The following is a 23,339-nucleotide window of genomic DNA, read 5'->3' as shown; positions in this document are numbered from 1 at the left end:
ATAACCCTTTAAGGAGGTCAACAGGTAGAATTTCTTGATCTTATTATTTATGCAGGTTATATACTAATGGCTTTCGTAAATGTATAGCCAAGAACAACATTTTACACTATAATAGTTCACATCCCAAGCAAACTAAGAATTCCATTCCTTTCAGTCAGTTCCTGAGACTAAAAAGAAATACTAGTGATGCTCGCATTTTTCAACAACAAGCTGAGGATCTTTAGTCTTTTTTGATAAAAAGAGGATACCCAGAAAATATTATTTATGATGCTCATGCAAAAGTCAGGAAGATTCTCAGAAAACGTCTCATATACAACTCTAAAACAAAAAAGAAGAATAAAGAACGAGATAAACTGTTCATGTTTGCATTTAAAAACAGTGCTATGAATTTTGTAATTAAAACAGTCATTAATAAGAACTGGCATATTTTGGAAGGAGATAATGATTTATCCAGTATTGCTGTTAAGAAACCAATCGTTACATACCAAAGAAATAAAACTTTAGGAGAAATAATTAATACCAATGCCAAGACCATGAGCACAAAGAAAACTGGTTAACCAAGTTCGCTCCAAAAGGGAGCAGAAGATACGGTCATTGTCTGCAATGTAAATATAACATTAATGGTGACAGGGTGAAAATAGGGCATACGTTTTGTGCTATACACGATTTAATTACTTGTCGCACTACCCATGTAGTCTATTTTGTGATGAGCAGTTGTTTCCATTTTTACATTGGAAAAACTGTCAGACCACTAAGGATTAGAGTACGCGGACATCTCTATTCCATTAAAACTGGTGTGGGTGCTCCCCGCTTCTTTCAACATATGAGAGAGGTACATGACAGTAGTACTGAAGGAGTAAAATTTGGTGGACTTGAGGTTATCAAACAGAGGTCCTCCACTCTTTATCGAGACACTAGATTATCACGTGCTGAGGCCATGCGGATTATGAGCCTTGATGTGCATGGTCCACTTGGCTTCAACAACAGAGTGGATATGGCACCATTTTTATAAAAACGCTCTATATATCCATACTGCCATAACCATACTAAAGTATGAGTATTGTTGCTAATGGTTATCTTTTTTACTTTTGTTCACCTGTTGCGGTCACATGACCATATCTCACACCCACCTTTATTTAAAAAGCACAGCGCTATGACGTAACTTGAGGCCGGAAGAAGCGCACACCATAGTAAAAGCCTCTGAGCGCAATGCATCTCTGCAGCCGAGGTCCACCGGCGTTCTCTAACTAGGAGCATCGAGTCGTGAACCTGGCGGTGAGTGCGGATATCTTTCTTTTGTTCTATATGACTATATATCTGACACTTCTGTCCTTTGGTTTATATCCCAGCACCATTGCAGACTCTATTGGCTTTAGTCTTCATTGCTGCACTGCAATTTTGTTCGTGTAATAACCCCCACATTGCCTTCTACTAGTAGTGCCATCCTATGCCTCTGTTCACACACACACACACACACACACATATATGTACATTTCTAATATCTAATCTTTCACAGAGTGAGTAGATGAAGCTCGTATGAATGTTACTCCATATGATGGTTAAATGCTAATTACTAAATCTAAGCAGCACATATTTCTAGCTTCTCTACCTTGTGCTACACTACAGTATTTAGTAGCAATGCTGTAGTAATCATTTTTGAGCCATCTGTCGGAAGTATTCTCAACATTCCTCCAGTGTTGAGCGAACATTTCAATGTATATTTAATATGTTGTTTGCTCCCAAAGGCAAATTGTAACTTTGCATTCAGAAGGATTTGATCAGTTATAGAATCTCCCTGAAATAGCAGACAAGTGCCTCAGTGTCTGATAAATATTTTCATAGAAATAACCATCTGCCGAAATAGTAAATTATCTTTCCAGGCTGTTGTTATTAATAGATGATCAAGATACCTTTATTTACCTTTATTGTGGCTAGAACAACCTCCATAACCGAACACTGTCGAGGCGTAAGACTTCTGGCTTCCTCTCGAATCACATGATCCTAGGAAATATAAAACAAATTGAACCAGTTACTACTAAGTAATGTATGACTCTGTTCCAAAAATGTTCATTAATCTAAAATCTGTTGCCTTTACATTTCTTGGCCCATGTTAAAATAATTCACAGTAGATTAAGTAGGATTATTAAATCAGAGAAATGTGTGTAATTGTTATGCATTCAACCATTTCACTGAATAATGTCAGGTAAAAACCAAGATACAGTTCCAAAACAGTAACTGGCTTCAGTGCAGCGCTTAATGTTCTTAATTCTTGCTAAAAAAAAGAAATTATTTTCTTTTTGGAACACAGAGCTGTCTGCTGACATCACGAGCACAGTGCTCTCTGCTGATATCTCTATCCATTTTAGGAACTGTCCAGAGCAGCATATGTTTGCTATGGGGATTTTCTCCTACTCTGGACAGTTCTTAAAATGGACAGAAATGTCAGCAGAGAGCTCTGTGTTCCAAAAAGAAAATAATTTCCTCTGTAGTATTCAGCTGCTAATAAGTATTGGAAGGATTAAGATTTTTTAATAGAAGTAATTAAAAAATCTGTTTAACTTTCTGGCACCAGTTGATAAAAAAAAAAAAAAAAAAAAAAGTTTCCCACTGTTTACCCCTTTAAATAAAGTTTACTCCTTTAAATAAATTGTACTTTATGAACAAAGCTTTATTATAAATTGTTTCTTCCTTTATTGAAATATCTACACAAAGAAGTCTTTTAATTAAAACATCTAACAAAGAAAACTCCCTTGAGACTCCCTTGTATTAAATGATGTTTCTTCAGCCGCACTGGCTTCAGAACACAAACACTCAGCTATTGGTAATTCAGGTAACACACCAAAGTGACTGTGACTTTTGTAACAAGTTCTCCACTGGCTCGGCAGTTTAGATAAAACCAGGCTTCCCTATCATTATAGACAGCAGGAATACCAGCGCAGAGTCTGCAGAGAATCACTAGAGCCTTTGGAAGAAAACTACAGTGCTTCACTCCCAACCACCAATAAAACACTTTCCCAACCTTTCATCTTCGAGAACACAAAGTGGATTTGTTTCCAAAATGAAAAAATAGCTACTTTTGTGCTTTGTGTAGTAAATACAAACTAGGAACAATTATGATACAGCCAGGGATTTTGGGAATGTTATAATACACTATCAAGGTATATCATGTGCAAGTATGCTTACAGATGAATGATACATGTAATGTTTTACTGAACCAGAGTTAAAGGGGTACTCTGCCCCTAGACATCTTATCCCCTATCCAAAGGATAGGAAATAAGATGTCTGATGGCAGGGTCTTGCCGCTGGGGACCCCCGCGATCTCGGCTGCGGCACCCCAGACATCGGGTGCACAGAGCGAACTTCGCTCCGTGCTGGATGACTGGCGATGCAGGACGGAGGCTCCTGATGTCACGAGCAAGTCTATGGGAGGGGGCATGATGTCACGCCATCACGCCCCCTCCCATACACTTGCATTAAGGGGGCATGGCTGTGACATCACGAGTGGGGCACAGCCATGATGTCACGAGCCTCCAGCACTGCACACGATGCTCTAAAAGAATGCCAGGTGCAGCAGGAAGATTGCATGGGTAGGGGATAAGATGTCTAGGGGCAGAGTACCCCGTGCCATGAAATGCCTTCAAAACAGAATTCCTGTGGGTAGAGCGTTAGTTTCCTATCCTCTTCAAAGTCAATTGAAAAAAAGAAGGTCTGCTTACTACAGTATAGACATTTTACACTGAATTCAATGGGTCCAGAAATGATTTTAATATATTTTAATACATTTTACTATCATTATAGTCAGTTAAAGCTCAAAAGGACTGTCTGAAACTGAATATTGGTGGCATATAACTAGGATATGCTACCAACATAAAATTGGCAGAGGTTTATCCAACATGACCTTCGCCGATTGCTAGAAAAGAAGTGGCAATGGTGCTATGGAAGTGCTGGCCACTCTGAGTAGATATCGTTGGAGGCTACATAGCCAGCTGACCATGTAATGCTTGTGAAGTATTCAGTGGTAGGAAAGAATCAGAAGTGTTCCCACATTCCAAATACATGCTGATAGGTTCATTTGGAACTCATTTTAGGAGGAACATAGAATAATATTGTGAGGTTTTTTGTAGTATCAGTCACTTTGGTTAAAGTTCTTTTAGTAGTGTAGTGGAATCAGAAGCCAGATCGGAGATGGCTAGAAGGTGATCGGAGAAGGCTAAGAGGTGGAAGGACAGTTGGACATGAGGTTCAAATAGCTTTAAGGCCTATTGGAATAATCAGATGACAGGTGAACAGAGAGGATAGGATGAGAGATGGTAAAATAATTGTAAATTGTGACAGCCCTTACTGTGTTACCACAGTAAACTATAACACCATAACACAAACCATAACTACATTGATAAAAAATAAATATATTAATTAATTAATTAGTAAATAAATAAATTTTAATAAACATCCAACACAATTATTTGTTTGTGAAATATGTATCCTTAGTTGTTTTTAAAGGGTAGCTCCCACCATCCTCTTTTTTTTTTTCTGTCCCTGCCTATTGCCCATCTATCCCTAACCCCCTCCCTGCCTTTATTTTTATTTTTTATTATCTTAAAAATGGCATTTTGTCTGCCTGGTAGTGTGCTCACTACCAGGCAGACTTCCCCAGCAGGCACCACGTCACTGATGCCTGCTGGGGGCCGACTTCCGCCCTTAGTTCTCCTGACAGGGTGCCTCCAGCTGTTTCACCACTACAACTCCCAGCATGCCCTGACATATATTTGCTGTCAGGGCATGCTGGGAGTTGTAGTGGGGAAACAACTGGAGGCACCCTGTGTTGGAAGACACCCAGCCCCCGACCAATATCGCCCCCCCCTCCCCTCGCCTCCCCCTCACCTGTGCCGGACCATGAGCGGGGTCCGTAGCAAGCAACAAGTGTATGCCCGGCTTCCTGTCATGCCCGTACACTCTGGAAACTGTCTCTATGTTTCTGGAGGATTGAAAGTCCTCCAGAACCATAGAGAGAGTTACCAGAGTGTAGGAGCATGACAGGAAGCCGGGCATACACTTGCACTTACACTTGCTGCTCCATATAACGCGCTCCCCCCGGCAATGACAGGACACAGCTGCAAGGAGCAGTGAGGAGGCGGCGTATCCCCACTGGAGCCGGGGCTGTAAGCAGAGGTAAGAGCCATGTGCCTCCCTGCTGTAGGGAGAATATGCAGCAGGGAGGCGGCCAGTGTGAGAGTCCAGGGAGCCAATGCGCAGCCCTGGATTTCACTGTGCTCGCTCTCGCCTGTTTGATTGACAGGCGGGAGCGAGCACCGCAGTGACTGGAATTTCGACTCATTTGCCAGGCTCAAATGAGACGAAATTCTGTAGTGACGTCACTGCCGAATGCATTCGGCCACTAGGAGGGCGACCCCTAGTGGCCAAATTTAAAAGTGATTTTAAACTGGTTTAAAATCACTTTTTTTAATTAAACTATATTAGAGATATGTTGTAGTACTTAAGTACTACAACATATCAATTTTTTCATTTCATGACAGTGCCCATTTAAATGCTAGCTTTGCTTTTTAGTTCATGCAATTACACTCTCCAACAAGAAAAACCTTCTGAAAATCTTTAGACAAACTCTGTGGGCACTATTAAGAGTATTTGTTTTCTCTTACTTGCTATTTCCTTTTTCACCCCTTTTGCATGATGTTCTCAAATGCATAGTTATGTTAGCAAGTTATGTTAGGCCACTTTAAAGAGTTACAGAGATTTTAAAAAACTGAACTGTAAAGTCATGGACAATATTGTCTTATTGGCACCCACTGGCACCCAGCACCTATGGCACCTGCCCTGATAGTATCTTTTAGATGTGCTACCAATCAGACAATCTTTAGTTACTTATTGTAACAATATATACACTGCTAATTGACTTAAATGGGTTATCCAGGAGTAAAAAAAAAAAACAGGCCTAATTTCTTTCAAAGACCACTCTCTGTCTGTCTCTACTTTGGGTGTGGTATTACAACTTTGCTCCATTCACTTAAATGGAACTTAACTGCAGAACCACTCCCAACCTTGAGACAGACTGGGAGCAGTCATTGAAATAAATTATCTCTGTTTTTCAATTATTGGATAGCCCCTTTAAAAAGGCTGGCTGGTTGGTAACTCTGCAAGGAAGATCAAAGGAGATCCCTGAAAAGACTGCAGTAGCACGGAAAATGTTATGGAAGAAGAGGACTATTAGAGGGGAGGGAGCAGCTGGAATGGAGACAGAGACACACAGAAACACTGCTTTTGGTTTGATCCACAGCTTACAATGCTCAGTACTGTTCTATAATGCCTCCATGTTCCTACTGCTTTAATGTGTGAGGGTAGAAAGAGAAGCAGTATCTACTCTACACACTGTCTATGGGAGACATTATAGCAGATAGTTTCTAAACACTCTTTTGTGTTAGTGATGAAGCCTGCAGAAGGAAAAACTGCTGAATACCAGTCATATAGCGGCTTATAATGTATGACTAAGATTGATAGGGCTGACTGAAACCCATCACTCTTTTGTCTCCACTTGTGTCCGTGTTTCTTGAAACAGCTTTGAATCAATCAAGTTGCGCTAGAACTTTTCTTGTATATTTCTGGATCATTATTGGTGCCTATCTAAACCAGTTCAGGCCCTGCTAACTGCAATCAGTGGGTGAGCTGAATATCTTTTGGATCTTTAGTGGCTTACAATGGTCAGAAATACTGTTATTCCATATATATATATATATATATATATATATATATATATGCTACATCTTATTCTGAAAACATTTCTGTAACAGTCAGACTTGAATTGATCTAATGTTGAGTGACAGTAGGTTTGTTACCTGCTGTATTTGCTACATTGTTACATTTTAGAGAAAAAAAAATGATTTTGCTCTTGTAATGCTGGCAGATGAGAATGCTATCCCCCGAGGGTGCCATATGTTCTAATGAATGCCTATTTGTACCGTGGAAGTGCATCCTGTAATTTTTGTCCTTAGTCCTTTATGCCTTAGAGAAGTAGCTAAAGGAGGAACAGACAGTATAGAAAACAGACAAATACAAACGGGAAAAGAAAGGATCTAAAAAAAATTGTATCCAGCTAGTTGGGGTGGTAAAACAGGATTTTTTATTTTTATTTTAACCAGCAAGCACCATGCAATAAATGAACACTGACAAGTTTGAGGTCAATATGACTCTTAGTGATGCCATAAGTCATATCATAATGACCAAAAAAATGTCAGAGTTTCTGTCTTGTATGTTGCTTGCTAGTTGAAATAAAAAGTTCCTGTTTTATCTCACCTACTGAGCTGGACACCATTTTCTTTGTCTCTGTACAGATTGGGTTCAGAAATGCTGCCAATCCTTCCCTGCTCAGAGGTTGGATGTGAGAGCTGTAAATCCTGCATTCTGTTTGAAGAAAGGATAAACAGAATTTATTTAGGGTGGGTATCTGAATGACTGAAAGTCAGTAATCTGAAGGCATCACTTTATTTAGGGGTGCAGCATTCTTTCCCGAGTAAGACAAGAAGTGAATAGAGAAATACATAAGCACTTGTATACATTATAAGGAAAATTAAAGGGGCACTCCGCTCCTAGACATCTTATCCCCTATCCAAAGGATAGGGGATAAGATGTCAGATCGCCGGGGTCTTGCTGCTGGGGACCCCGGGGATCGCTGCTGCAGCACCCCGCTATCATTACTGCGCAGAGCGAGATCGCTCTGCACGTAATGACGGGCAATACAGGGGCCGGAGCATCATTACATCACGGCCCCGCCCCTCGTGACATCACGGCCCGCCCCGTCAATACAAGTCTATGGGAGGGGGCGTGGCTGTTGTCACGCCCCCTGCCATAGACTTGCATTAAGGGGACGGGCCATGATGTCATGAGGGGCGGAGCCATGACATCACGCTGCACCGGCCCTTGTATTGCCCGTCATTACGCACAGAGCGAACTCGCTTTGTGCAGTAATGATAGCGGGGTGCTGCAGCGGCGATCCCCCTTTGGATAGGGGATAAGATGCCATGAGAGGAGTACCCCTCTAAGGATTCAGCATTTTGTAATATATCTTATTAGAGAAAAATGAATTTTTCTCCATTTACCAGTCCCCCCTTCCCCACAGAGAGGCTTCAGCTGCTTGTCGTAATTCACAGCTTCTATTGTTCAATAATGCTTTATACTGTCTTTCACGCTGCTTTTCAGCAGTGCGCTATAGAGGTATAGAGGAGAAGGATTCCTTTTGCTGTATGTGCGTAGTGTATAACACATCATAGTACCTAATTTCAATCCCAACACCTCGACAACTAAAAATTAGAGATGGACATTGCAGATTTGAAAACGGTTGAAAAATTTCAATATTATTAAATGGCATAAAATGCATTTGATAACAATGGAAATGTGATATAGATTAGCAAAACCAGTGAATGGGGACATCTCCAATAACATGTCAATAGTGACAGAAGAAAAGCTAAGTGGTACTACAATCTGTTAAATGCTAGTACAATTAAAAAAATGGTAAACAAAGGGGGGGAGTTGAGAATGTAATGTTTGTTGGCAGATAGGCTGCGTTACAAATGCTAGCAACAATTGTGGTTTTAGAAAGTTGACAAGGAAATCACTTTTTGGCCTAGGCAGCGGGAGAAGTCTCTTTGTAAGGAAGGAAAAGGTAGATTATATAGTAAAATGTATATAAATACATTGTAATATAGATTAAATACTACTAAAAACAAGAGCAATTAATATGAACTAAAGAAAGGAGCCCAGTTCATTCCGATCATTTAGCCCTAGGGCTTCTAATGCTTCATAATTCAGCATGCCTCTGCACATGCTAGGCTTTCATGTCTGTCTCCACCTCTTTCGGGGCACCTAACCCTTTCATTGCCTGCAAATTTTAGTAGGCTAGCATCCCCTCTATGGACTGTCTGCATATGTGTTACAAACCTCTGAGCTCCTATACCTGTTCTCACAGACCTTAGGTGTTCCTTGATACGTACACGAAATTTTCGCTTTGTTCTACCTATATAGTATAATCCACAAGGACATATCATACAATACATCAACTGTCTGAAGTTAATTCTACAAGCACAGAGTGAGAGCATTACCTGTTAGGTTTTTATTACAGATGAAGCAATTTCTGCATTTTATATTCCCTACTGGTGTTATGTTTTTTAGCCAATTGTTGCTTTTTGTCCTGGACATGTTTTTCATATTTCACTTTTAAAACATTGCCAATGGTTCTACTGCGTCTGAAAATGAGTATAGGACTGGAAATATCAATGCCTTTTAAGTCTTGTTCTTGTTGTACGTTGTACCAATTTTTCCGCAGTACTCCATTGATAATGTGATTCATCGGGGTATTGGCGAACAAGAAGATAGCCTTGCTTTCTTTTTTTGGGTGACTATCTATCTGTTCTTCTTCTGTGCTTTCTGCTTCTAGACAATAGGGTAGACCTGTCCATCTGATTAGCCCTCTCAAATGCCTGATCAATAATTTTTATGGGGTAACCTCTTTCAACTAATCTCTCCGTTAGATTCTTAGCCTGCTCCAAAAAAACTTTATGGTCCTTATTTATCCTTTTAAGGCGAATAACTTGGCCGTATGGTACACTACATTTTACACAGTAGAGGTGTGAACTGTCAAAGTGTAACAAAGCATTTTTGGACGTAGATTTCCTGAATCCGGATGTCATTAATCTTCCCTTCTCAACATGGATTTTGACATCCAGGAATTCTAGTGACTGGTCACCAAAACGATAGGTGAAAGTCATATTGACTATGTTCATGGAATTGAGCTCGGTGACAAAATCACAGAATTCCTGTTGTGTAACATCCCTTACAATGAAGATGTCGAAGATGTGTTTGATAAAGCGATTAGTGGATGAAAAAATATAATTCCGCTCAAAGATAGAAATATATAAATTAGCATACGTGCCCGAGATGGGAGTGCCCATTGCAGTGCCGTATTTTTGCTTGTACTACTCTCCCTGGTGAAAGTATTACACAAAATGAGGGAAAGAGTCTCACAAAAAATATTACAAAATTTGGGGGAGTTCTCTTTGCTCCTTAGTACCTCTCGGATCACCTGTATAGCCGCATCATGAGGGATGGGGGTATACAGGCTCTCCACATCAATTGAGGCAAGATGTTACCGGTCCTGTCAGCAGAACTCTTCCAGGGTATCAATGAGGTCACCCGTGTTTCTCAGATAGATTGGCATTTCTTTAAGTAGGGGGGATAATAACCAGTCTAGATAACCGGATAGTGCCTCGGTCACTGAGCCAATCCCCACCACAATAGGGCGGCCAGGGGGCTGGCTCAGTGACTTCTGCATTTTGGGGAGGATGTACCAGTAAAGATATTTAGGACTGTTTGGGAGGATTTTTAATGCCATCTTCTCAAAAATAACACCCTTATCTACATTTATCTTTAGAAAAACATGCAGTCTTTCTATAATTTTTGGAGTAGGGTTAGAATATAGTTTTTCATATACCATAAGGTTCCCTAGTTGGTTTTCAACTTCTGTGTTGTAATCTTTTTTATACCATACCACAACCCCTCCCCCCTTGTCGGCCTTTTCAGACAATAATCTCCTCATGAGTAGCGAGCCATTTCAATGCTCGTTCTTCAGCCTTGGAAATATTTGGGATGGGTTTGGGGTAAATGATGGCTTTAATATCCTTTAGAACTGCTTTAGAAAAAACATCAATGGGACTTCCTGGTACTAGTGGTGGATTGAATTTCGATCTGTTACCTCCCAGAAAAGGTGTAATCTAATTTCTTTCATGTGGCACATAAGGGCTAACCTCCCCATTTCCTTTATCTCCCTCTAAATTAGCCAACATCTTAGTTAACTGTACGTCTTCAGACGTGAAGTCTTTCACAATGGAAAATCCTAACGGACCTATTTGACAGGGGATATCACCTTCAGTAACAGCTCTTACATTGTTATATATTTCTATTGTTGTTTTTTATTTGTAACATGTAACTGGGTGTGCACACTACATCGAGCAACAGGAAGCTGTCACCAGGGACCTGACGAAACGCCTCTGAGTGTGAAACAGCAATGCCGTCCAGGTCTGAAGAACCTGCCGCTCCAGCTCTGCTTGGATCACGGGGTGATGGGATGCCAAAGTGTTTGGATGTAATCCGAAAATAAACCTACACAGCAAGTCATACAGGTGAGTGATCCGTTCCTTTTTCTTCTATGCACTGTATACAGATATTTACCTTATGTGTAGCACCGCTCCGGAACTGTGTATTTGTCACATCCATCCCCGAGTATTACAGAGACATTCTGTTCTATTTTTATCCATCTACTTATTATGCAAGCAGTGCCCGGTCTTCTTCTCTCTTGCTGACTTTTAGATTATATAGTATTGGGCATTCTCATGTACTATTTTTGTGATCAAATTTCTTGTATTTAGCCCAGATCCTTAAAGGAGTACTATCATGTAGGAAAATATATCCCCTATCCATCTCCTACATGGCACGCCCCCTCCATGTATCTCTATGGGAGAGCTGGAAATACAACAGCATTCGGGTATTTCTGTCTCTTCCATAGATACGTGGAGGGGGTTGGCTGCTGCTTTGTGCTGGGGTCAACACACTTCATTTCTGGGGAATGCCAGGGTGCCATTTAAAAAAACATCCCTAGAATATACCATCACTAAATATAGCTTTTATTGTCTAAATAATTTAAAATATACCTCTATCTCCATTACAATAACTAAACAATATTGGAATTGGCAGAACAACATAGTTAAATCATACCAAAATACTCCATATCTTTCAGGCTTTACCTATTTATGCACCACAGTCTTTCTTTGTAACGCTCTGTAAGATCTTCATCAAATTAATCTGGAAATTTTGCCTATGGACATCCCATACCACTCTCATTAGCCCTGAAAATAATGCTATACGTATACCATATGTGCAGAGTGGTTGACTGGCTTAGGCAACCAGAACATAAACTATGGGTAGCTATTATCATCATTCAGATGCCAAACCTGAGTTTTATATCATATAATCAGATTATGGCACTGCTAAAAGATATTATTAAGGTTCTTGCACTGGACACCTTGCATACTGGATTTTATAAGCTAACTTTACAGTGCCAAACCCACTACTAACCTCTCCCTGCTTTTTATAATCAACTTCTCTCTACTTTGATCAAGGATTGCAAAGTTCTTCTTATTTATCTTGACCTGGACGAAGGACCTCCAAACCACCTTTTCAAGCACATTCCTTAATTTCATTCTTGCTGCTCCAAAACTCGTCTTATCATATGTTCACTCGCAGGTAAACATTGTTAAAGTACTGACTTCAGGCAAAAAGTCTCAGGAAAAAAGTCTCAGAAAAGTCGCAAAACCATTAATGCCCGAGTGTGCACGCAAAAGACATGCAAAATGGTTGATAATTGCCAGTCCACCACTCCCCCCATGTTTATTGTTCCTGCCTAAATATGTATGTGTAAATGTGTGTTGCCCTTTAAGGTGCATTTTTGTGGCATTCCTGAGAAATACCTGAATCAAATTAATATGTAATAGGAAAAACAACATAGAAAAAAATGCACCAAAAAAAATATGTACTAAAACGCACTGGGGGAAACAATAAACAACTGTATAAAAGTAAATATGCCTTTGTTGCCTATACCAACCAATCAGAGCTCAGCCTTCATATCCCAACAAGCTCTTTGAAATTAAAGTGCAGCTCTGATTGGTTGGTATGTGTAACAAAGACAATGTTACTATTAGACTGTTTTTCATGATCTTCCCCATTGTTTTAGAAGAATGTCACAAAAACGGCATTATAACATACAGTATAATGCGCAAAGTAAAAAGTTTACTTTTTTAGGTGTCTCTTTTAACTGAAACAATGCCAGAAAAAGAGTGTGTGCCCTGAGACTATTTCAAATAGCTTCAGTCAAAGGTCAAGTAGTATCATTTTTCTAACCAATGCCTGAATGTACGGTGTCCATTTTAGGACATTGTCAGTCGTCAGCCGTCCTCTGTCAGGTGAAATGGCGTCCCGCCTCCTTCCTCGGACCAATCGCCATCAGTCATCTGCCGCAACTCCGTCCTCCATCAGGTGAAACCGCGTCCCGTCTCCTCCCACACACCAATCACCGTCCTCCTTCAGCCAAAACTCCATCCTCCCTCATCTGAAACTCCCTCAGACCCAACTTCCTGCCGCATAGCAGAGCCGACGCTGCACAGCATGTATAGCAGAGTCGAAACTGTGAATCTTGCACGTGTGTATTACAGACACTACATGTCCTACAGAGTCTGCATAGCAGAGTCAACATTGAATAGCGTGTACAGCAGAAGCCTTATAGCAGAGAGCCGACACTGATTCGGCTCGACTACACGGCAGGAAAGTTTTTCGTCTGAGGGATGACAGAGTTCCGGATGAGAGAATGTATAATGAGGGAGGAGGGAGTTGCAGCTGACGCCTGACGGAGATTGGCCCGAGAGAGGAGGCGGGACGCTGTTTCACCTGTCGGAGGACGGAGTTACGTCTGACAATGTCCTAAAATGGACACCGTATGAATGTCATATTGTCATGTTATTATAATAGTATCCCTATCCTCTGTTATGCTGACTTGTTGTATAAGTATGGTGACAGGACAGAGCTTACAGTGAAACATGAATAGTTAAGGATAAAGTTACTCTGGCAGGTGATTAACTATTGATTTAACAATATTACCTTTAATTTAGACAACTGTCCAAGGTCTTTAGCTGCGCTGAATATCATCTGAGCCCCCTGGAGGAAATAAAGACAATAGATTTATTATCCAAACATATTCAAAGGAAAGAATCATGAATATTAATCCTGTCACATATAAATGGTATAATTGGAGCGCAGAAACAGCATGTGGAGTTTAAGCATTGCTTAATTAATATACAACAATGTCTCCAGAAATCACATTAACTTTATGCAGCCTGCATGCTTTGTTCTAAATATTTCCGCTATCACAGGATGAAATAGAACCTCTTTCAAGGAAGAACAATTCATTCAAATGTCTTAACATGTTTGTAAATGAAGGAGGAAAAATGTGATAAAATTGTTTATAAATAGCATGAATTATTTATAAAAAAATAAAAAATAAAAAAGTACAGCTCCACCCAGTAAATTCAATTGGGAGGGGTAGAGTTGGAGTTTGATGGCCCTGAATTCTTATTGCCAATTAACCTTACACTGACTTAATTTATAATCAATGTCAACATACAGTTTTTTTAATTATTATTATTATTATCATCATTTCTTCGACAATAGTAAAACCTGCTGATGTTTGGTATGCAGTTTCTGACTTTTGTTACACATCTGTTTTAAAAGCATTCTGGAATAAATGGGTTTTCCAAAACTTGTATATGGATAGTCTGTCCTCATAATAGACCGCCAATTGCTTAACAGGCATGTCTCTAAACATAAGAATTTAATAGCAGCTGTATTTGGTATTACAGCTTGCCCCATTACATATCTCACCTGCAATACCAGTTAGACCCTATATAAGGCTGTTGCTGCTAAGCAAAGAAGAAGCTGAATTGTTTGCAGCCCATTTACTCAGCTGACAGGGTTTCAATAATTCAGGGAAAGCTTACATTAGAAAGGTTGGACATGAGGCTCCTTTACAGCATCAAACCTTAGTCTCTTTTGAAAGAAAGGATTCCATAAAGCACTGATGGAATAAAAGTCTCTTAGATCTTTTCAATCACAATCATTAAATAGGCACTGTCAGATATGTTGTAAAGCATGCAAAACCAATAGGTTTTGCAATTGCTTTCATTAGAACATTTTCAGTATTTCATACTGAAAAAGCCAATCAAACAACTGCCCCCCCTGCCTGCTTGGACACATACTAGTGTGGTAGCCCTTGCGGGGTGTATGGTAGTGGTGGTATGGTATAGGTATATAAGGGGTTAATGTTAACCCTAGAGTTTGTGACGCCAGGCTGAGGGCTGGTATGCTGAATCAGTGTTCCGGCCTATCGCCGCCCTTCCCAGTAACGATAGGTGCATAAAATAACGGAAGGTCCTCAAGGAGATTTGAACTTGAACTTGAATAACGTTTACTGAAGTGCTTGCAATATTCACGGCACAGTCACAGTCTCATACAAACAGTCCTTTGGTTACTAAGCAACTGGCAGTAGTTGCGGACCTTGAGCTAGACAATAAGTCTCTTAATTTAGGAAGAGATTTGCAGATCCGTCCGGATTTAGGGGAGGTATTAGGTCCGGAGATGCGGCAGAGTGTTTGGGAGGTGATACACTCTATAATTATAATTGTTCAGTCGTTGCCGCAAGGCTCGGGCCTAACTCACTGCGATTACTGCTGTACAGGTCTTTCTTGCTTGACAGCCTACGAGGTAAGAGAGAGAAACATGGCCGCCGCTCACTTATATGGGCAGGGGGCGTGGCGAATCTGATTGGTCAGAACGTCTGCCATTCACCTTACATGGTGTGATGGGATTGCTTACGTCACAGGATCTATATACATTATAAAACCAAAACGAGGCAAGAGATGCCAAAGTGAGGCCTGGAACACATCCAGAGGGAGGCTTGGAACACATTACATGACCCGAAGGCCCTGCCATACCATGGAAACAAGTAATTAACCATTTATTTACATTTATACTATACTATTTACATTATCTATGCATAAATTACTAATTATATATTAAGATAGAGGCGACTAGGGGTAGACTAGATTACAGGGATCCCTACGTCCTAGGGACTCTGGCTATGGGGACCCATCAATAAATAAGTACCGTATGAAATGCGGTACTGGGACACCACAAACCCCCTTACTAATGATAAGTCGGCCTCGACGTCTGTCCCCTGAGACAGAGGGACTAGGACTAGCATTAGAACAGCATGCTATAGAACAGGATGATCTATATATTTGCTATACATCCTAAGTAGAGTAAACACATTTTTGATGCTATCTAGACATTTGAATGCTATCTAGACATTTAAATGCTATCTAGACATTTAAATACCATCTAGACAATTGGATGCTATCTAGACATTTAAAGAAAGCTATCTATCCTTTAGTTTCTAGCTCCCTGTACAACTTTATGAAACTTATGATACATTTTGAGGCTAAACTGAACATTAGCATATACCTCTATACATAAGGCTAACTAGATATTAGGACAGCTCTATTTACCTTTTGCATGAAGCTGACTAGACATTTTGTTATTATCTCACATATTCTATATGCCAACAATAAGTTACCTGTTAGTTAGTACACGAAGGGTATACTGGCTAGCCGGAAGCTAGGTCACAGTAATTGTGGCTGCTAGGGTCTATCGACTACACGCTACTTACCCCTAGAGCACTTTCAAAAAAACCTATCCAGGTTATTCTAAGAATTACGTGTTTATTTTCTGTATTTGCAAGAGCATCTACTGGCCAGACAGAGCATCTCACACACGCAATGAATAAAGACAAGAAGTGTACCTAACAGTGGCAGGAATTGGGTATCAATGTGCTACAATTCCTTAAGTGTTACTTAAGTGAGATGTTTATTTATTTTTGTGTATGTACTAGAGAAATTAGAGAAGTAGTACATTAAGTGAGTAATCTAGGGTACTGGAAAGTGACTGGTGGAACATTGAAGTGGGTTATCAAAGGTACCATGTGTGCAGGTACTAAATGTGAGTCCTGGTACCTTATGGGTAGTTTGCCCTGTGTAGTCCTTTGAGACCGCCGCAACCCCACCTCCGAGTCATCAGGAGTTCCTTCACTTGAGGATTCTTCAAGAACTTCAGTCCCCGAGGGACCAGCTGGAGGGCTGGAAACAGGAGCAATTTCTTCGGTAAAACTGAGGGGTTCTCTTAAGACAGATGGCGTAGTGGCGTCAATGTCCGAAGCGGTCACTGGAGCAGGACTGAGGTTGGGTGTAGCGATCAATGGTGGTTGACATGGAGTAACAGCTACTGGCAACTGACTGGTTGGTGTGACCAATGTCGGCTGACTGGATGGAGCTGGAAACGGTATGCCCCAATACATGGTAGGCTGCTGAGATGGTAACAAAGGAACGTCCATAGTGGGATGAATTCCTTCTCCCGGCACATACTCTCTCACAGGCCTGGTCGGAGGTGGAGTAGAAGTAACAGGTGGATCAGGAGGAGTAGGAGGCGATGGGCTAAGCGTATCTTCTTTCCGGCACACTTTTATCCTATTCCGGTGAACCACCTGTGGCTCGAACCCATCTTTTTGTATCTCATATACGTCCGTTTCAGGGTAAGGGACTGCAGTGATGGTATATGGCTCCATTTCCCACAGGGAGTCAAATTTATGGGTTCTAGGAAATTTTCTGAGCCACACTTTATCTCCAAGCTGCAAGAGCTGAGCCGAAGCATGCTGATTATAATCTTTCTGCTGGTGCTCATGAACTTCTTCTCAACGATGTCCAAGGCTTCCTCAATTGTTCGTCGATGCTCTGACACCCAACCTTGGGAAGCCTGAGGAGAATTGTTGAAAGGTGCCTGTAGGCCAAAGGTTTGATCCTTTGGCAATTGGCCGTGTCGGCCCATCATCAAGAAAAAGGGTGTATACCCCGTAGAGCAGTGAACAGTGTTGTTGTAGATTTCCAGGAGTTCTGGCAGCAGCTGAGGCCACTCTTCGTGCTTCGAGACAGAGGCTGCTCTGAGCATCTGGATGAACACTTGATTGATCCTCTCACCGAGCCCATTCCCTTGGGGATGGTAGGCCGTTCCCCGGAGCTTCTTGCAATCGTGCAACCGGCAAAGTTCCTGGAACAACTGGGCTTCAAAGGCCGTTCCCCGATCCGTGAGGACCGATTCGGGACACCCCAACGGTTGGATCCAATGCCGATAGAAGAGTTGAGCAGCAGTCTTGGCGGTAAGATCCTTGACGGGGACCACGACCCCCCACTGGGAGTAATGATCCACCATTGTTAGAGCATGACAATAGCTAGATCGAGTGGGGGCCAGCTTCACATGGTCCAAGGCAACAATTTGATTCGGTCTCTCTGTACAGATGGGATGCAAAGGGGCTCTTGCGTCCCTCCGGGAGTTCTTTATCACATTGCACACGGAGCACTCAGAACACCATTTCTCGATGTCTCCCCGCATCCCAATCCAGTAAAATCTTCTTCTGATGGTGATCTCTGTCTTATGGACCCCAAAGTGTCCAGATTGGTCATGATAAGCATTCAGAACCATGGCTGCATCCCTCCGGGGAACCACAATCTGGTGTATGCGGTCTCCAGAGACTGGGTCTAGGGATTTTCAGTAGACCAACAGGAACAGGCGGTTTCTCTGCCGCCACAGTCGCTTCAATTCGAAGTCTCCATGGGCCTTGCGCACCCGAGTAGGCACTTTCTTGTGGAGGCAATAGTCTAGGAGGTCCCCGATAACTCTGCTCTCATCCTGAAGCGTCTTTCAGGTAGACAAATCTTCAGAGACCTTGGGAGATTCAGGTCCGTCACCCGCCTGGGCAGTTAGAGGATTCTGGCTCACGAACCTTCGGTAGAAGGGAGGCATTTCTACATCTTCCCACACATCTTCAGCAGGAGGTGTTTCTCGAAAGTAGCACCCGCGTTGACATTGTTTTTTCCGCTGCGGTACTTGATGTTAAAGTCATAGTTGGCCAACCGAGAGGCCCAACGCTGTTCAAAAGCTCCCAATTTAGCAGTGTTCAAATGGGCCAAGGGGTTGTTATCAGTGTAGACCGTGAAGGGAGTAGCAGCCAGATTGTCTTTAAACTTCTCAGTAATAGCCCAAACCAGGGCCAGGAGTTCCAGCATGAAGGAGCTGTAGTTAGCATCATTCTTCTCAGCACCTCGAAGATCTCGGCCGGCATAGGCAATCACCCTCTCCTTGCCATCTTGCACTTGAGATAAGACCGCCCCCAGACCTTCAAAGCTAGCATCTGTGTATAAGCGGAACGGCAGGCTGTAGTCAGGATATGCCAATATGGGGGGTTCCGTGAGGAGATACTTCAGGGCTCGGAAGGCATCCTCTTGTTCTTCGGCCCACGGGATGGGACGCCTCCCATTGTAATTATCCCGGGCAGTCCCTCTCAGTAATTCGGTCAAGGGTCCGGCAATTTGAGCAAAATGAGGGATGAAACGCCGGTAATATCCAGCAAACCCGAGGAAACTTCGGACGTCTCGCACCGTCCTGGGCGTAGGCCACTCTTTCACAGCACTCACTTTGTCTGGATCAGTGTGGACTCCTTGAGCACTGACGACGTGTCCTTCGTAGTGCACTTGAGGCTTTAGTAAGTGACATTTGGAAGGCTCAACCTTGAGTTCATGTCGGATAAGAACTTGGAAAACTTCTTTCAGGTGATCCAGGTGTTCCTGATATGTTCGAGAGTAGACTATGACATCATCTAGATACAATAAAACACTCTGGAAGTTAAGGTGCCCTAAGCATCACTCCATTAGGCGCTGGAAAGTAGCTGGTGCATTGCACAGTCCTAAGGGCATACTTTTGAACTCGAAGAGACCCATGGGGGTCACAAATGCAGTCTTCCCCCTGTCCTCTTCTGCCATTGGCACTCACCAGTAGCCGCTCTTCAGATCCAGTGTGGAAAAGTAGGCGGCAGACCCCAACGCAGTCAAGGATTCTTCATTGCGTGGGAGAGGATAGGCATCCTTATGAGTTATGTTGTTTAGCTTCCGGTAGTCTACGCAGAAGCGGATGGTGCCATCTTTCTTTTTCACCAAGACCAAAATTGCAGCCCACGGACTCTAGCTTTCTTGGATTACATCGGCGTCTTTCATCTCCACCAGCATCTTCTTTATGGTCTGATACATCCCAGGAGCCATAGGGAGATGCCTCTCTTTAATGGGTGGATTGTCTCCGGTGAGAATGCTATGTTTGATCATGGTGGTCCTGCCAAAATCTGTGGGAAATTTGCTGAAAGCCTCTTGATGTTTCTTAGCCACCTGTATGACTCCTTCCACCTGTTCCTTGGGGGTGTCTTTGTTTCCTATCTGCAGCTGGTTCCACCAAGGTTCTGCAGGGCTCTGATCAGGTCCAGATTGGACCACCTGTGACTTCGAGACTACATCTTTGACGTCTAGATGGTGTAACGTAGCCACTGGGGTGTACTTGGGTAGCTGGACAGCAACTTGAGAGAGATTGATAAGACTCACTGGGACCTTCCCATTCCGTACGGTCACAAGGCTTCGAGCAGCTCGCACCAAGGGACAGTCTTCCAGCAGAAGGGGCTCCAAGAGCGCTTGGTAATCTTGATTTTTCACCCCAGGTCGGGCACGGCACCAGATAACCGTCGCTGTCTGTGGCTGTTGGCTAATGGCTGGAATATCTTGAGTCCTTAATCGGCAGATTTCTCCATGATGATTCACAAACTTCTGTTCTGCTTGAAGGGTTTTGAGGTGGTGTTGGGCAGCTCGCTGGCCTGGGGGTGACAAGTGAGGGAGAGATGCATGCAGTGCACAGACAATATCATCAAAACAGTGCCTCATAATATTCATGCCTAAAATGAAATCGGCTGCTCCCTCATCTCTAACATTTGTAACAATCACCCCTTGCCTTCCTAACACATGTCTTCCCACCTGCACCGTGGGCTCCCAGTAGCCATGTCTGGGTACTGGTTTCCCGTTCCCTGCAATTACTCTGAAGTCCGCTTCCTGAGGGTCACACAACCTTTCTGGGCCCCAGTACTTATAGAAAACCCCCAGTGGGATAGTGGATACCTGAGACCCAGTATCTATCAGAGCTTGTAACGGGACACCTTCAATCCTCACCTGTACATAGGGGCAAGCAGCTACATACATAGATAGTCCTTTCTTGTTGCCGGTTGATTCTGGACCTTCAATCTCTACTCCCGGGGTGCGGTCCTCGACCCCAGGGGACGCCCGTTTAAAGCCCAGCATTGGCTCTTCTAGTGTCCATTCTTGTTACAATAACTGCAAACGGGTATTTGGCTTCCAGGTGGTCTCACAGGAGGAACATTAGGTGGAATAACAGGGTGAGGGTCAGCCTTCTGACCTTCTGGTGGTGTTGCAGATCTGGAAGGGTTTGGCCGTACTGCCATTTCTTTGAAAACCTTGGCTAACTGTTCAATGTCTTGTTTAATGTCTTGTAAGTCAGCTGTACAAGGGCTAGGATTAGATGCTGGTGGGGCAGATTGAGAAGGGACAGGCGGTTGGGGCGAAGGACCCTGAGAATCTGTAGCAGGGACACTAATTTCTTCTGACTGAGGCCCCGATTCTATTACTTTCACCGTTAGTCTCTTAAAGGCTGGGAAGGCCATGTTGGGATTCTGTACGTCCAGCATCCTAAGTTGGGCCTTGTCCCATTTGTTAAGAGCCCCCTCTATAAAACGGTCCATCAGTACTCGATTGCCCTGATCAGGTGTGATGCCGTCCAACTTCTGTACTGTCTCTAATACGCTCTGCAAAGCCACTGCATATGCTCGGAGGGTCTCACCTGGCTTCTGGCATCGTTCATAGAGTCGGAGGCATACCTCTGAGGGGGAGTGAGATTCAAACACTTGAGAAAGTCCTTCAAAAATCTGTCCCACTGTGGCCTTATCGGCCACTGGTCAGGTGCGAAGTTCTTCCAAGGCGGGTCCCTGGAGTTGTCCCAGAAGCAGTTGTACCTGTTGATGAGGGGGAAGTGCATAGAATGCAAAGAGGCTGTAGAATTTCTCTTTAAAGTCTCTTAGTGTAAAAGGATCACCGTTGTAGGTGGGAAGTACAGGATTCCCCAGGAAGACAGGTGCAGCAACTTGGGCTACCAACACATAGGGAGAGACTGAGGGTGGACTGGTTGGGTCCTGTTATGCCAGTGCTGGAGGTCTTGCCGGCATCAGAGGCAGGGCACGCCCTTGGGAGGTCGAGATTGCTGGTGAGGGCGGCAATATTCTTCTAGCTGAGGGTGGAGACCCTGTTGGCTGGGCCGCTGGAGCATCGCCCCAGCATCGCTGTTCAGGTGGGGACTGTGGGACTGCAGGTTCCGACATTTTCGTATTTGTTGTACTGGCCCTTTAAATAGACCTCGGATTCCTAGGTCCCAGGGGAATACACAATTGTTCTTTAATCTGGAACTTGAGAGCATAGATTTCAAACTTGAGAGCGGTGACCTGAAACTCAACAGCTTTTAATTGGAATTTGAGTGCGTTGATCGGCAGCTGGAGCGATTCTATGCAGGACTTCAATTCGGTGATCTGATGTCTCAGGGTCCCGTATTGTTCCGGTTCTTCACAACTTCTAGCCTGTTGGCACACTCTGCACCTTTTCCCGCGCTGGGTTGTCTCTCTTTGCTGGTTTCTGGCCCTAGGCTCCGACAAAATGGCCGCTGGGGTACCAAGGGCTTCGGTGGGCGGGGTCTCTGGATCACGTGCGCTGGGATGTCTTGCGCTGACTTATAACTCTGCAGTACTGTTCGCCTCCCCCCTTACTTTACATGCGCACTTCCTCCACACAGCACCATGCGCGCAACCCCTTACTCCGGAGTATAAGTCACAGTACATTAATAAATTTCACTTCTTAGGGGGGAGTACAATTTGACTAGTGGCAATAGTAGGCACACACCCAAATCCTGTTCGTGCAATGCCAAAAAGGCTTTGTGGTAGCCCTTGGGGGGTGTATGGTAGTGGTGGTATGGTATAGGTATATAAGGGGTTAATGTTAATCTAGAGTTCGTGATGCCAGGCTGAGGGCTGGTATGCTGAATCAGTGTTCCGGCCTATCGCCGCCCTTCCCAGTAAGGATAGGTGCATAAAATAACGGAAGGTCCACAAGGAGATTTGAACTTGAACTTGAATAACCTTTACTGAAGTGCTTGCAATATTCACGGCACAGTCACAGTCTCATACAAACAGTCCTTTGGTTACTTAGCGACTGGCAGTAGTTGCGGACCTTGAGCTAGACAATAAGTCTCTTAATTTAGGAAGAGATTTGCAGATTTGTCCGGATTTAGGGGAGGTATTAGGTCCGGAGATGCTGCAGAGTGTTTGGGAGGTGATACACTCTATAATTATAATTGTTCAGCCGTTGCTGCAAGGCTCGGGCCTAACTCACTGCGATTACTGCTGTACAGGTCTTGCTTGCTTGACATTCCACGAGGTAAGAGAGAGAAACATGGCCGCCGCTCCCTTATATGGGCAGGGGGCGTGGCAAATCTGATTGGTCCGAACGTCTGCCATTCACCTTACACGGTGTGATGGGATTGCTTACGTTACAGGATCTATATACATTATAAAACCAAAACGAGGCTAGACATACCAAAGTGGGACCTGGAACACATCCAGAGTGAGGCTTGGAACGCATCACATGACCCGAAGGCCGTGCGATACCATGGAAACAAGTAATTAACCATTTATTTAC

The 23,339-nt window shown here is 43.1% G+C and overlaps 1 protein-coding gene across 1 annotated transcript in view; it reads right to left on the bottom strand.

Annotated features, from left to right (window-relative positions):
- Window positions 1-23,339, bottom strand: part of UNC13C (unc-13 homolog C) — a 627,474-nt gene that overhangs the window by 89,876 nt on the left and 514,259 nt on the right. Inside the window, exons 29-30 of the mRNA XM_056572349.1 lie at window positions 13,711-13,767; window positions 1,921-2,001 (exon numbers count right to left, since the gene is read on the bottom strand). Coding sequence (XP_056428324.1) covers window positions 1,921-2,001; window positions 13,711-13,767 — 138 coding nt within the window. The remainder of the gene's footprint in view (window positions 1-1,920; window positions 2,002-13,710; window positions 13,768-23,339) is intronic.

The sequence above is a fragment of the Hyla sarda genome, chromosome 4 (assembly GCF_029499605.1).
Source record: "Hyla sarda isolate aHylSar1 chromosome 4, aHylSar1.hap1, whole genome shotgun sequence".
Classification (NCBI taxonomy): domain Eukaryota; kingdom Metazoa; phylum Chordata; class Amphibia; order Anura; family Hylidae; genus Hyla; species Hyla sarda.
Note: the sequence above shows the minus strand (reverse complement) of the source record. Positions and strands in the feature narration are given on the sequence as shown.